This window comes from Mesocricetus auratus, unplaced genomic scaffold, assembly GCF_017639785.1.
Source record: "Mesocricetus auratus isolate SY011 unplaced genomic scaffold, BCM_Maur_2.0 Super-Scaffold_4256, whole genome shotgun sequence".
NCBI lineage: Eukaryota > Metazoa > Chordata > Mammalia > Rodentia > Cricetidae > Mesocricetus > Mesocricetus auratus.
Window position 1 is genome coordinate 114,771,347 of NW_024429182.1, and position 13,428 is coordinate 114,784,774.

The 13,428-nt window shown below is 45.1% G+C and overlaps 1 protein-coding gene across 4 annotated transcripts in view; it reads right to left on the reverse strand.

Moving 5' to 3' along the window:
- The window catches only part of Sh3gl3 (SH3 domain containing GRB2 like 3, endophilin A3), a 139,447-nt gene that overhangs the window by 102,925 nt on the left and 23,094 nt on the right, over positions 1–13,428 (reverse strand). The window contains exons 1-2 of one of the 4 annotated variants that reach the window (XM_040729218.1): positions 2,635–2,750; positions 2,077–2,146 (exon numbers count right to left, since the gene is read on the reverse strand). The exons of 2 other annotated variants lie outside the window; for them this stretch is intronic. In XM_040729218.1, the coding sequence (XP_040585152.1) occupies positions 2,077–2,146; positions 2,635–2,696 (132 nt within the window). In that variant the 5' untranslated portion in view covers positions 2,697–2,750. Of the gene's footprint in view, positions 1–2,076; positions 2,147–2,634; positions 2,754–13,428 lie in introns of those variants that run through there. One more of the 4 variants, XM_040729236.1, reaches the window with a different exon arrangement.

Below are 13,428 nucleotides of genomic sequence, written 5' to 3' on the forward strand. Positions count from 1 at the left end.
GAAGGATCCGAGTGTTCTGCGTCGTTCTTGCTGGCGAGACGGTAGCGCGGGACAGTGAATATATCACAAAAGTAAACCAAACAATGTAATAAACCACCATGTTCCTGCCACCCCAGCTTCAACCACTGTTGAAGTTTTGTTCATCGTTACTTCCCTGTCGCCCCTCGTACTACGTCACCATAGATTATTTTGAAGCAATCCACACATCTTCATTTGTAAGTACTTCTAAATGAATCTCTAAAAGCTATGTGTTCTGTTCCGAGGATCGTTTAGCAGTAACCCCTCAGCATCTAACATCAGTGGTCCCACTTCCCATCATGCTCAAATGTCTTCTGACAGGTGGACTGTGTGGCCCAGGACACCAGGAGGCTCCTGTACCACAGTGGATTGAGTACTCACTGTCTTTGGTTCCCACAGAAACAGGCTGGGATGTAATGGTTAAAGTAGAAATAGTTTGGAGTGGGGTGAGGGCAGAGGGCAGGCCAGTAAAACCAGGAGGGGAGTGAGGCGGGAAGGCCACCCACAGTGCACTGTCATGGAGGGAGGTGGGGCACTCTGGGTGATGCCAGAGGCTCCTCCCATTTTTTTTCAACCTCAGGGGAATTTGAGTACTAGCTCCTGTCCATCACAGCTGGGGACTGATACAAGGTTAGGAATTCCCTGACACTCTCTTCTGCTGGCCACGAATAATGAAGAGAACAGAACAAATGTCCTCAGGCAAAAGGCAGGGTCACAGGTGTCCCTAGTGCACAGCCTTCATCCAGCAAGCCATAGAATTAGAATTGGTAGGGAAAAAAAATTTAATAGAACTACCACATGATTCAGGCATTCCATTATTGGGTATCTGGCCCAGAGAAAGGAAGTTGATGACATGCCAGAGAGACAGCTGCCCGACCATCATCATTTCCAACCGCTTCATAATAGCCAAGAAATGGAAAGCACCCAGGTGTGCATTTGCTAATGAATGGATGACGAAACGTGGCACAATGGAACACTGCTTTTCCACAAAAGGGAATGAGCATCCAGTCACATGCGACAACATGGACGGAGGCAGAGGGCACTGTGTTAAATGAGATAAACCATACAGAAAGACAACTGCCCCATGACGTCACTCGCGGAATCCAGCGGAGTTGAGCTCGTGGAAACCAAGCAGAACGGTGGTGATGAGAGGCTGGGAGAGTGGGGACAAGGTGCGGAGGAAAGCTGGTTTCGGGGCTCCCAGACAGGAGGAAGCTCCTGGGTGTGAGTCCCTGTACGGTAGCCAAGGGCAGCAACGTGCCGTGTGCGGTTTTTAAGCTGCAACAGAGGATTCTCAATGTTTTCATCATAAATTAAGAAGATAAACGGAGGCTGGATACGTTTGCCCGGGAGGGAACTACAGAGTGTGTCCACTGCGCCAAAACATCACTAAGAGGCTTATAAACGTAGACAATGTGTGCTCCAGTGGGAAATAATAAGAAAAAAGTGTGTGTGTGTGCTGGGGGTGGTCTCAAAAAGTAGAGTGGCAGGAAGACAGTGCCACCTGCAGACTCTTAAAAGTCGCACTCCTCCAATGTCAGAATTTCCATATTAATCCTAGTAGAATATATTTCCATGGTGTTACATTGTTCCACTAGCATCTGTATGTGTTTGTATGTGCATGCATGTGTTCATATGTGAACATACATGTGCAGATGGACATGGTGTGGAGGTGAAAGGTCAGTGGTGAGTGTTTTCTATTCCTTTACTATATCTTTGAGATAGGCTCTTCCACTATGTTCACGTAGACCAGAGGGCCAATGAAACCCAAGGATCGTCCTGTCTCCTCGCTGGAGATTTCACACAGGGACAGGAATTTGAACTCAGATCCTCATGCTGTGTGGCATGCATCTTAATCATGGAGCCATCTCCCCACCCTATCCTCTGGATTTTATATAAACTAAATAAAAGATTGACTGGACCATGATTCTACCAGGTAGTAACGCTGTACCCCTCCTCTTGCATCTCATCAGGAAGATGGACTTAGGGCCTTGAAGCAAGCTTGTCTCCCCTTTCCCAGTTGTTCATGACCACGTGCCTTAGGAACCAGATACATACGAGGTACATATGAGGTGGACAAGCCTTGTCACTCCTTGTGGTCACATTTCCAGTAGGGTTGGCATGCATCCTAGAACACACACATGAAGATGTCATAGATCACCTCCACACCCATCCCCCCCACACACACACTCCTTAGACCTATTTCATTTCAAGCTTGACACTTTGGGAACCAACTTTAAGAGCGCAAATACCACACAGATTTCTGACTTAGAGTTTGGCCTATGTGAATTATATTCACACTGAGCTCCAAGAAGCCCACAGCAGACTACTCAGCTTTGAAATCCATCCACAGTGCCTCCCCGGAGAAGGCAGCCTTGCTACACTTGCCATGCACAGACAGTGTTCACCCAATGAACAGGTCAGGGATCTTACGGATGATAAAGTTAACTCCCAAATGGCACTGTCTAAACATGGTTTCCTATGGGGCTGATGAGGTGAGGGCCTTAACGCTGGTTGGGCTTGCTGTCTTTCCCAAGATCCTTCTCACTTGCTGCCATTAAATTGCCACACTATGCCCACAGTGTCCAACCCCTCATTCAGTAAACACTTGCTGACCTTCTGGGCCCATGTGGGGCCTGGGTTGGCCATAGTGGGAAGGGTTTCTTCTTCGTCTCCATGGTGCCAATTTCCAAACAGCACCCAGGAATCACAGCCTTCAAGAGTTCAGAACCACTGTGACTGGCAGTTACCTCCTCCAGCTGAACTAAGTCACAAAGAAATATTGAGCTACAACACAGCTCAGCTATTCTAAGCTAAAGTTCCCAAGGATGCTGCTCCCACAGGATTGTTATGGCTCAGTTTCCAGGGACTATCCCACCCAGACAGAAATCCAGGAGTGGCTTTTGGTGAGGCTGGGCCAGGTTACAAGTGAAGCCGATTGTGACATCACAAGGGCTGTAAGCACGCATTTCTTGTTTGCCTTCAGAGCACCCCACCCCCTACATTCTTGCTTATGCCCAGAGAAGATATTTCCAGGCCACAAATAGCAGCTTCTATCCTCTACACTGATAAGAAAAAGCAAATTGTCATCCGTCACACTTAGCATGAGCGACACAGAAGCCACCTGGGAAAGTTAGTGTGAAAAGCATTCCATTAAGGGACATTATTGCCATAAAAACAAACAAGCAACAGCAAAGCACAGGCAGCAGAAACTCTTGAGGAGAAAGTCACATGGCCAGGCATCGGGACTCCCACCTCATTGGCCTTCTGAGGTCGGTTTCCACATGAGGTACTAGCCTTTCCCCAAGGTCTTAGCAGACTTCTCTCACCTGTGCGATTTGGTCCTCAAAGACCCTGCTCTCCATGCCTGGTCAAATACACTTTTTTAAAAAATGGGACAGAGACAGGGTATAGCATCCTGCTATCTGTCCATCTGTCTACCTCTGAGCACACTCACCAGTCACACGATGACCTGGGTGTCTGCCTCCAGGCAGGCCTAACCCTCTTGCCAGTGTTCAGCTGGAAAGGGCAGGCAGACGTAGCCACTATGCTTTAAATGTCACTGGATCCTGAGGAGGATGTGGTTGACTTTCTCAAGATCACACAACAGTCTAGACTGAGTCTAAGGTTGCCATGCCCACCACCACCCCCACTGTCTGAGGGCGGATGGTGTAAACCAGTGGAGAGGGGTTCGCCCCATCAGAGGACTTGGGAAACACTCTGGAGAAGTAAACTGACTGACGGGTGGGGAGGGAAGGAGGTGACCGTTGTTACAAGGATCATGGAAATTGAGGTGGTTTTTTCCCTTTTCCTTTGACTTTACCGTGCACCTGCACTAGTGGGTAGATCTTGAAGTAATTAGGAAACAGACAACCGCGCCTGAAGATGAGTTGCCTGGAAGAAAAGGCTCATTCCCTACGTGCCACACAAGAAGCACCATCTACCTGTGAGATAGTGCAAACCAGGTTTGGTGGCTCATTTCCATAACCCCAGCAACAGCACCCAGGAGGTGGAGGCAAGTGGACAGCCTCAAGTTCTAGGTCAGACAGGGTGAATACAAAAAAACAACAACAACAACAAAAAAAAAAACAAAGAAGGAACAGAATAAAGGGCTTGGGAGTTGGGATAAGAGGTACTTGCAGATCGGAGTTCTATCCCAGAGCCATGTAAACAGGCAGGTAGAGGGACACTTGCTTTCCCAGCATTGGAGCAACACAGGATCACAGGATGGATCCTCTCTCTCTCTCTGTCTCTGTCTCTGTCTCTCTCTCTCTCTCTTTCTCTGTCTCTCTCTGTCTCTCTCTCTCACACACACACATACACACACACACACACACACACACACCTGTGCATTTCACATTTTAGTTTTTGTTTTTTCAGAGACGAGTAGAATGCATGCAGAATGGAGGTACTCCTTAAGCCACAGGGCAGGGCTATGCACTGACAGGGCCCTGCACCTTGCTCTCCAAGCCAGGCCAGCACAGGTTCAGCACAGCAGGACTATAAGGTCCCCAGGCAACCCTAGTAAGCAGCACGGTAACTTCCAAAGTAGCCAGGATCTTTGCTAAAAACTAGCTGTCCTGTGGGAGTGCCACCACTCAGCTTCAAGCTCCAGACTTGGGGGCTGTGGCTAGGGGCAACAATAGTACTGGGAACACTCAGAATGTCACATGTACACCAGCCCTGCTCATAAGTAAGTGGAACATCAGAGGCCTAAGACAGGAAAGGAAAGCAGGAAAGGAATGAAACCAGTGTCTTGACGAGTAAGACCCCAAGCCCTAGGGCACACAGACTTGCTACAGAGAAGAGTGAAAACGCCACAGGCCCATAACAAGAAACAAGAGGAAGGGCCCCCAAAATAGGCCAAGTGTGAGAAACAGAAGCAAACACAGCAAAACTAATGGAGATAAAAAGGAGACTGCAGGGAAAAGTAAAACACTCTCAAATTAAAACATACAAGACATGGAACAACTTGCTTAAAAAGAGAAAAAGACATGAGAAAGCATTATACCAAACCAAAGGGACAGACAACCAGATCAACTAAGAAATTGATGACAGGGTGCTGTAAAGAACAAAAGAAAATGAAGGTGAAGGATGTCAGGGATACTCAACCACACTGTGAGCCCCAAGCTTACATTTGTGCTAATTGAAACAAGTTAACCCTGCATCAGCAAGTAGTCAACAAAGTAATCACAGAGCCTCTGAGCATCAGAGCGCATCCAGGAGAGACAGAGAAACACAGGTAGGAGTGGGGGGGGTGGTGGTGTGGACTGGCACAGGTTTTTCTGGTTTTTCGAGGAAGGTCTTTCCTGGACACAAGCAAAGAGAGAGGGTTAGCTAGTTGCTACTCAGTCTCTCTGCGCTCACAGGTTTTCACCCCAGCCTTTGAATCTCGAGTCTTATTCATAATTAGAATAGAGATTTAGTTAAAGTTGCCTTTAGCAGCAGCAGGGCTGGTGCCTGAGGCAGCAGGATTCTCACCAGTCTACAAACTGAATGCCAGGTCACTGCTAGAGGAGCAGGCTGGTAACTGCTGAGCTGCAATTGCTGTCTGAGATAGCAGTAGATTAAGGCACACCCACTGTGCCAAAGTTAAGAAAACATTTGGTGCTGTATGACCACACGGACAAAGGAGTCACACCAACCAGCTCTGACGAAGTTGCCTTGGGCCTTTTCAAGAGAGGACTCACAGCAGGCAGACTCCGGAAAACAAGCTCACATTTGGAAATTGCTGGGAAGGGCTTGAGTTCATTGCTGACACCTCGGACAAACTACTGAGAAGTCAGTGGATTTGGTGAGATACCTGAGAAGTCCTTTAGCAGAGAGTTAAAGAAAAGTCTTAGCCTGGCAGTGGTGGTGCACACCTTTAATCCCAGCACTTGGGAGGCAGAGGCAGATGGATCTCTGTGAGTTTGTGACCAGCCTGGTCTACAAGAGCTAATTCCAGGACAGCCTTCAAAAGCCACAGAGAAACCCTGTCTCAAAAAAAAAAAATCTTTCCCATGTTAAGAAAGGGAAACACCATAATGCAGGGTGCTAGGACCCTGTATAGTGTTTCTATGGATGGTTTGAAAAAGGAAATTTTAAATAAGGAGATAAATGACTTAGCTGGGATTGACATGTCAATTGCAATTACTATCAGTTTGGTAACTAATATTTTATCCTTAAAAAAGTGGTTTGACTGTACCAAATATGATAACTTGAATAGGAAGATACAAGTTTTAGAAAGACTACTGATAAGATACAGACCTTAGAAAGATTTACTAATGAAAATAAAAAAGATTTGGCTGATAAGACATAAGCCTTAGAAAGACTTACTATTGATAAGATACAACCCTTAGAAAGACCCACTGATGAAAATAAGAAAAATACTCAGACACAGACAGAGGAATTTAGAGCAGAACCTACCACACCATTGCATTATGAAACTGAAGGGGAGGAAGCTCCCTAAGGTTATTAGAGCACCCATCTTAATTTATCCAGTTACCATAAAAGACTGGATGATAGGTATCCTCAAGGCTATGCAGAAGTTAATTGGAATCCTATAGAAATGTTAGATTTGAAGAGATTTAAGGAAGCAGTCATTTTATATGGTATGCATTCAACCTTTGTGAAACAAATGTTAAATTCATGGACCACTAGGAACAGAATTATCCCACAAGACTGTAAAGATTTAGTTACAGAAATGTTGGAAGCTGGTCCTCAATTACAATGCAAATAATGGGGGAGAAAAGAAGCTAGAGTCATAGAATAACAAGGTAGGGCTAGAGGTCATTAGATTTTCCAAGACCAGCTTCTTTATGATTTGCAGACAGTCTATGTACTGATGGTAATATCTTGGTTCTATGACATATAGCCACTTTGAATGTTTGAGACAGGATTGAAGAATCTGGAAAAAGAACTGAATCATTTACTAAAATTATACAAGACCCAAAAGAAACCTTCACTGATTTTTTTTTTACAAAGATTGATTTCAGCTGTGAATAGAATGATATCAGCTCCATACATTAGACAAGTACTAATTGAAACTTGGGCTTTTAAAATACTAATTCAGAATGTAAAAGAGTAATTAGGCCTTTAAAGGCAAGATCAACACCCACAGATGAATGGATCTGAAATGTAGCTGATATTGGATTTTACCTTATGATGATACTTAGATAGGAGAAGTGATTTCTAAAAATTATTTTTTAAAAAAGTCAAAAGGTCAGATGCTTTAATTGTGGTAAACTAAGCCATCTGAAAAGACATTTTATGCCAAGAATAAATAAAGAAAGCATCACATGAGAATCAAAGGAGGAGGACACCATGTATGGTGGCACACCACAGCAATACCAACATTTGGGAGACGGAGGCAGGAGGATAAAAACTCAAGGCCAGGTCTGATTACAAAGTGAATGTGGCCACTAACACAAATTCACTGGCAAAGCCAGATACTACTGCAGAAGGTGTTGAGAGATACAGAGGGAGGGGAATATAGAGAGGGGGGAATATTTAAAAGAAGACAAAAGCAAGAATGACCTCAACATTTCAATATTTCATCCAAAACAAGAGACGTCACAAAATGGCAGTGGTAGAGCATTTGCCTAGCACACGTATGGCCCTGTGTCCAAGTCTTTCACCACACCATAAAGACGTTCTCATGACTGTTATATAGAGAAACCCTGTCTGGGGGATATGGGGGGGTTTATTAAAACATATATCCAAGAGGCTGAAAAAGCTATTTCTTTTCTTCATTTCAGCAAATTTCATATTTACTAAAGATTTGAAAAACTAATAAGGACCCATTACTCAAATCAGAAATGGTGTTAACTATGTTCCAATAAAGGTGCAAGGTAAAGTTAAAATGGCTGACAACAGGGAGACAAGGGGAGGAAAGCCAGGCAGCAGGGGAGGGGAGAGCAGGCAGACAGTTACACTGACAATATCCATGGTTTAAGTTTCCTCAACGGAGAATAGACAAGGGCCACTCAATCCAGCCCAACATAAAGCACCCACTTCTTTAATGGCACCATAGCTTCTCACTGAGAATTAAGGAAACTATGGGGCAAATACTAAGCCAGGAGGCAACATCTCCACCAGCCTGGAAGGAAATTGGGCAGAAAGGGAGTGAGAGGGGTGAGTTCACAATGCTGAAAGGGGGCATCAGGAGCAAAGACTTGGGGGAATGGAGTTTTTGCATTCAGATCTCCTAAGTCCTTTAAAGGACTGCAAATGTGACAACAGGTCTTTTCAGAATTCTGTTTCTCTGTCTGATACCAACACGCCCCAGAAGGACCAGATGGCTATAAAATTAAAATATTTAGATCAGCTTTGAAAATGGGACAGCTCACAACTGCTTGGCAGCAGCTCTGAAAAAATTCTAGAAGAGTTAGGGCAGGCAAGAATTCCTAAGGGACAGATAGATGTCACTAAGGGCAGAATGTGCAGAGTCAGATAATAAACAAGAAAGTTGGGAGTGCAGGTGTGAGTCCCACAGATACTCTGACAAATACCACTTGTGGTAGGTCCAGAGGAGGACTGGATGCCTGCTCAAACTCAGAGAAGACACACAGAAAATGAACCCGTGACCCAGCAGTGCGGGAAGTTCCTGCCATACACTTCCTCCCCTCCATCCCCCTGCATCCCCCTCTTCCATGGATATTAAGTCCCTACTCGGTGTCAGGTGCTGAGGATGGGAACACAGAAGTAAACAAAGTACATATGAGCTCACAGTGGCTGTGTGACCTGGTACAGCCAATGGCCACAAGTGGTCATTTAATTTTTAATTCTAACCTTTTTTGTTTGTTCGTTTTTACATCCCAGCCAGTCTCCCCTCTCTCCTCTCCTCCCAGTTCCTCCCCCCCCCAAAAAAACTTAAATTGTTTTAAGTTTACATTTTGTTTTTAATACATCCCAACCTCAGTTTCCCCTCCTTCCACTCCTCTGAGCCCCCAACTCCACCTTCCCTCTCCCCTATATCCACTCTTCTTCCCTTTCCCTTCAGAAAAAAGCAGGCTTCCCAGGACTATCAACAGAACATGGCCTAGCAAGTTACAGTAATACTAGGCACTTCCCCCCCCATATAGAGGATGAATGAGGCAACCCAGTAGGAGGAAAAGGAGGAAAAATTTAGACACCCCACTAACACACTGCACTGCACTTCTGAAGTCACACAAAAACACCAAGCTAACAACCATATTTGCAGAGGACATATGTTATGCATATATGGACCTAGTGCAGACCCATACAGATTCCATGTCATTAAAACTTTTAAAACTAAGAACAGTATCTCTGGAGATCCACCATGGAGGGCCTCACCCTCCTTGGGGATCGGAGTGGAGATTGGGTGGGGGACTGGGGGACCTTGTGGGGAGGGCGGGGGAGGAAGGGAGGGAGAGGGAGCTGGGATTGACATGTGAAACAAGATTGTTTCTAACCTAAATAAAAAATAATCAAAAATAAAATAAAAAAGAACAGTATCTCAATTGCACTAACCACATTTTCAAAAACCCAGAATATCCATGGATGGTGAGTGGATATGTGGGGGGTTGAATAAGAATAACCCCCATAGGCTCAAACATTTGAATGCTTAGTCATCAGGGAATGGCACTATTTGAGAAGGATTAGGAGGTGTGGCTTAGTTGGAAGAAGGGTTCAAAAGTCCACATCAAGCCCTGCTCTCCCCCCTTGGCCTACAGATACTGCTTCAGCACTGCCTGCAAGGTGTCATGCTCTCTGTCATGATTATAATGGACTACACCTCTGAAACTGTAAACCAGCCCCCAATTAACTACTTTCTCTTGTAAAAATTGCCTTGGTTGTGGTGTCTCTTGACAGCAACAGAACCCTGACTAAGACAGGATATGGAATGAGGAAGCACAGCCCCCAGAATGTGCCCATCTTCACAGAAGAGGCCTTGGGCAACAATGGTTCAGAGCAAGGCCTTCCCTGCTCCCCAAGGACACCAGAGCCATCCTTTGAAAAAGCTAACCTACCAGTCCAAACCCAACCTCTGCCTTCCCACGCTGTCCAGGCTGACAGGGCAAAGAGCAAAGACTGCTTTTTTTCAAAGTGCCGGTGAGAAAACCAGCTGGCACTGGATGAAGTTGGTGTATTCAAGTTGGAGAAGCACTCCACCATGCAAGTATGAGTGCCAGAAAAGCAGACACACAGGAAGCAAGGAGGGAATAAGCAAAAGCTCCAGTTGCTCTCACCATGGCATCGTATCCTGGAAAAAGACCAAACTGAGGTCAAGAACTCTACTCAGAGAGGAACGTAATTGTTTACATTAAAACAAGACAGCATTAAGGAAAGGGAAAAAAGCGCTTGGGCCGCTTATGGTGACACATGCATTTAATATCAGCACTCAATAAAAGGCAGAGGCAGAGGGATCTCTGTGAGTTAAAGCAAGTCAGAGTTATACAGTTGAGACCTAGATTCAGACAAACAAATGGCTGGAGAGACAGTAGTTAAGAGCACTGGCTGTTCTTTCAAAGAACCCGGGTTTGATTCCTAGAACCCACATGGCAGCTCACAACCATCTGTAACTCTAGATCCATGGGATCCAGCATGGGGCATGTACATGGTGTTCAGTCATACATGCAGGCAGAACACCCACATACATAAAATAAAATAATCACTTAAAATATTTTAATGACCACCAAATTTAAGAAATGGAAAATATCCAAAGACAAGGCACAAAAGAAATGCATATGATCTGCACCAGGAAAGCCACATGACCAAAGCAGATCTGTGGCATCGACCCTTAGCAAACAACAGAGGCAGGAGGGTGGAAGGAGGGGATCCCAGACACACGCCTTACAGAGAGGGCTACCACAGAGGAGCCTGCTGGAGCCACAGGCCTGGCACCAACGCCACTGCAGTCAATGTGCACGGGTGCCACAAGAGCACCCATCTGCTGAGCAACAGCTGCCCAGCATCGGGCTGACATCATATCTACTGCTCATCACATCTACTGCCCAACATCGGGCTGACATCATATCTACTGCTGATCCTTGTAGCCAACAAGAGTTGTCTCCAAACGCCTCCCTTACCTCCTCGAGACTATAGTTCACTAGTATGATTTTACACTGCAGTGTCTATTGCCCAACAGATTCACTCTCTTTAGAGAGCCTCACTTGCTTGTTGTTTGGGCTGGTGGTGCTTATGTGATGCCAGCGTATGCAAACTGGATGGTTCTCACCCTTCAACTACAGTACAGACTTCCAAAGAATGATAATACCCAGTGTTGTCAAGGAAATAGGAAAAAGTGAGGCCATAATACAAATAATCTTGCGAGAGTGAAAATTTGGGAATTTAGTAAAAAGAATGCTCCCCCAACAGGAAGCAACACTGCTCAGTAGGCCCTTCACAGTATTTTTTTCTCTCAAGGCCACTGTCTCCAGAAGGAAACAGGAAATCCAAGATTGTTCGAAGAGAGGAAATGTCAAAACCGGATTCCTTTAAATGCAATGAAAATTACAGAAACCAGAGATTTTTTTTACATTAAAAAAAAAAACCTTTAATCCCAGCACTTGGGAGGCAAAGGCAGGTGGATCTCTGTGAGTTCCAGGCCGGTCTGAGGACAGCCAGAGCTACACAGAGAAACCCATCCTAGGGGGAAACAAGCAAACAATAACTCCAGCCCTTTCGTCTCTGAAAGCCACCACACAGTGCAGGGATGGCCATCACAAGGGACAGGTGTCTCTGAGAACTCCCCCTGCCAACATGAAATCTCAGTCAGTTCTTGAATTTCTTCTGCTTTAATGTAACTCAAGCCAAATACAAAAGAATTAAGACATTTCTGAAGAGACCTGTATTAAATTAAATAGCAGGAGTGAGGAAGTAGTTTACACAAGGTGCCACCTCAACAAAGCACTGGCAAATGACTGAGATCCAGAGCCACGTGACCTCCAGTGTCACACCCCAGCTCCCAAAATCACCTGATGCAAAAAACTTATTGCTGGGTGGGAGGATGGGGGTGATGGTGGGGGAGTGCGGGAGGAGGGGAGGGAGAGGGAACTAGGATTGACATGTAAAACAAGCTATTTAAAATTAAAATAAAAAATAAAACTTATTGCTAAGACTAATGCCATCTCAGCCACACTGAGAGACACCTGCAGAAAGAAGGTCTGAGCTCAGCCATCATCCCTGTCCATGGGGGGCCCCTCAGTGTGCCAACTGAGTTATTTTTAAGAAGTTACACAATGACTATTTGCCTCAGTTTCCCCATCTTCAAAATGGAGAGAGTAGTATCATTGATGTGAGAGATGGGATTGATAAAACCTGCATAGCAACCAGGCTCAGGGTCTCTATCTTCTTTGCAATAAAAATAGTGTTTGTCACTACTTGTCAATGCAGAAATATGAATTTATATCAACAAACTTTGAAGGAACAAAAATATAAAACAATAAGCTAGTATAAAAGGATTAAAGGGATTTTCAAAAAGATAAAGGGTAAATGCTGGCAAAGATGTGGAGAAAGAGGCTCTTCCTGGTCTTTGGTGGGGATGGAACAGTTCAGCCGCTGTGCAGAACAGTGTGAAGGTAATGAAATAGGTGCGTTGCTAAACTCTATTCACAAGGGCCAGATCAGGGAATCAGGCTAAGTGTTCAGTCCGAGAAAAATGGAGAAAGAAACTGCAGTACCAACACCCCATGGAATATCATGCCACCCTAAGAGGCAAGGCATGATGTCATTTGTGACAACATTCTCAATGGCATTATGTTAAGATAAAGAAGCCAGGCACAGAAGGCAAACACTGTATAGCATCGCTTGTGAGATGGGGTTCTCATGCTATGAGAATACAGTAACAGTCACGAGACACTTGGCAGAATCGGGTCAATGGATGCAAAGTTGTTTGATAGGAATAATATGGTTTGGTGTTCTGTGACCCTCTGGGGGAATATAATTAATACCAATGCTTTATCTCACAAACTTAGAAGACAAGATTTGAATGAGTTTACCTTAAGGAAATGATGAAATAATAAGAGGATGGATACATGTGTTAATTACCTCAAACCAAGAAAACAAGAGTACTCAGCTCTATTCCACAGACTCAGCACACATCCAGGGAACCACTTAAAACAGGAAGGGAATAGTAGGATGTCCTCCGTGATATCAAACAAGCATCCCCTCAACCCTTTGAAGGGGTGTAAAAAAATGCACCTAGCCGTTAAACCATTTATTAAGCAGAGATGCTCAAGTGTGTCACCGTCACCCTGTCACCGAGGGTGGAGAAGGCTGAGAGACTAAGTCTTCGTTCCACCAGAGTGCTCACTCTGCAGTCACCTCTTGATGTTCACTCAACCGCCTCCCTACTGCCTCCCACCCATCTGCTCTCACCACCCAGGATGTCCCCAGAGAGTCCTAAGTGAGCCAGGCAGGAGTATTAGCAAAGGGAAACTCTGTGTCATAAACAAGGCCTTATTT